This window comes from Pavona decussata, unplaced genomic scaffold (assembly GCF_977016875.1).
Source record: "Pavona decussata unplaced genomic scaffold, jaPavDecu1.1 SCAFFOLD_381, whole genome shotgun sequence".
Classification (NCBI taxonomy): domain Eukaryota; kingdom Metazoa; phylum Cnidaria; class Anthozoa; order Scleractinia; family Agariciidae; genus Pavona; species Pavona decussata.
In genome coordinates, this window is record NW_028145755.1 from 2,110,811 (window position 1) to 2,111,884 (window position 1,074).

The 1,074-nt window shown below is 35.9% G+C and overlaps 1 protein-coding gene across 1 annotated transcript; it reads left to right on the forward strand.

The window, feature by feature from the left end:
* On the forward strand, positions 1 to 1,074 carry LOC146452067 (cx9C motif-containing protein 4-like). Its single transcript, XM_085098348.1, has 2 exons — positions 1 to 184; positions 283 to 1,074. Exons 1-2 carry the CDS (start codon positions 121 to 123, stop codon positions 426 to 428), a joined length of 210 nt encoding a protein of 69 aa, XP_084954474.1. The 5' UTR covers positions 1 to 120; the 3' UTR covers positions 429 to 1,074.

Below are 1,074 nucleotides of genomic sequence, written 5' to 3' on the forward strand. Positions count from 1 at the left end.
TCGGTCAACATGGCGGTCCAGACAACTTTGTGGCACCTTCAAGTTCTTTATTAAAATTTCGCGTGGAAAATCCAAGTACTCAAGTTACAGAAGGAATAAGAGAGGAGATCTACGAGTGGAATGTCCGGTGGTAAAAGGTTGCCCTGTCAGAAAGAAGCTTGTGCTATTCAAAAGTGTCTTCAAGGTAGGTTCATGGGCTGTTTTCAAGACCTCGAAATGTACCATAAGACTAATATTAGTTCACTGTTCACAAATTAAAAGTGGATTCTCCTTTTTTGCTAGAATATAACTACCAAGAAGACAGATGCCGACAAGTGATTGAGTCCATGAAGAAATGCTGCAGCAGGGATTCAGCAATAAACACTGAACTATGCTTAGGTTTTAAACAAGAACTTGAGGATCAGAAAAAGTTGAACAGCAAAAGTTAATAATTTCTCAGGTGCTGTGACAAAAACACTGTGTTTTACAGATCTTCAATAATAAGGTGATGCGGCACGGTAGCACTGCAGGGGATGACCCTGTAAGGGTGTCTGTTGAATATTTGCAAATGTTGACCCCATACAAAAATTATTTGTGTACAGATACAACATAAAATATAATGTAGTAGAAGCAAACTTTGCCTCAAAGAAACAAACCTGTTCTGAATGTTTTTAAAAAAAGTACCCATTTCAAGTGAGAAAGAGACTAAGGCCCTGTGCAGATAAGGCACGTGTGCCAGGGCCCTGTGCCCAGACACTGAAAAGGATGTTGTTCTGCTCCTTGGTGCCCAACTAAGGAGAAATCATTCTCATTTGTCAATTTAGACACTGAAGACATTTTTGTTTAAAAAAGCATATGACATCTGATTATTCCCTACTTTGTTTATTTTATTTCTTACTTTATTGCTTGATTGATTATTTGTAAATTTTATATTTTATTGATTTTGACTAAATTTTTCGTTTTTATATTGTAAGCGCTTTTGAATATCATATAAAAAGCACTATATAAATTGATAATTATAATTATTATTTAGTGCCCGCCATTTTCTTTACTGTATCTTAGGGAGGCATCAGTAAAAGTGTGGAACTGACAAAA

Excerpts from the sequence above, each read along its gene's own strand:
- LOC146452067 (XM_085098348.1), top strand. The coding sequence starts at position 121 with ATGTCCGGTGGTAAAAGGTTGCCCTGTCAGAAAGAAGCTTGTGCTATT. Across the intron at positions 185-282 it reads TATTCAAAAGTGTCTTCAAG|AATATAACTACCAAGAAGAC; the intron begins GTAGGTTCATGG and ends CTTTTTTGCTAG.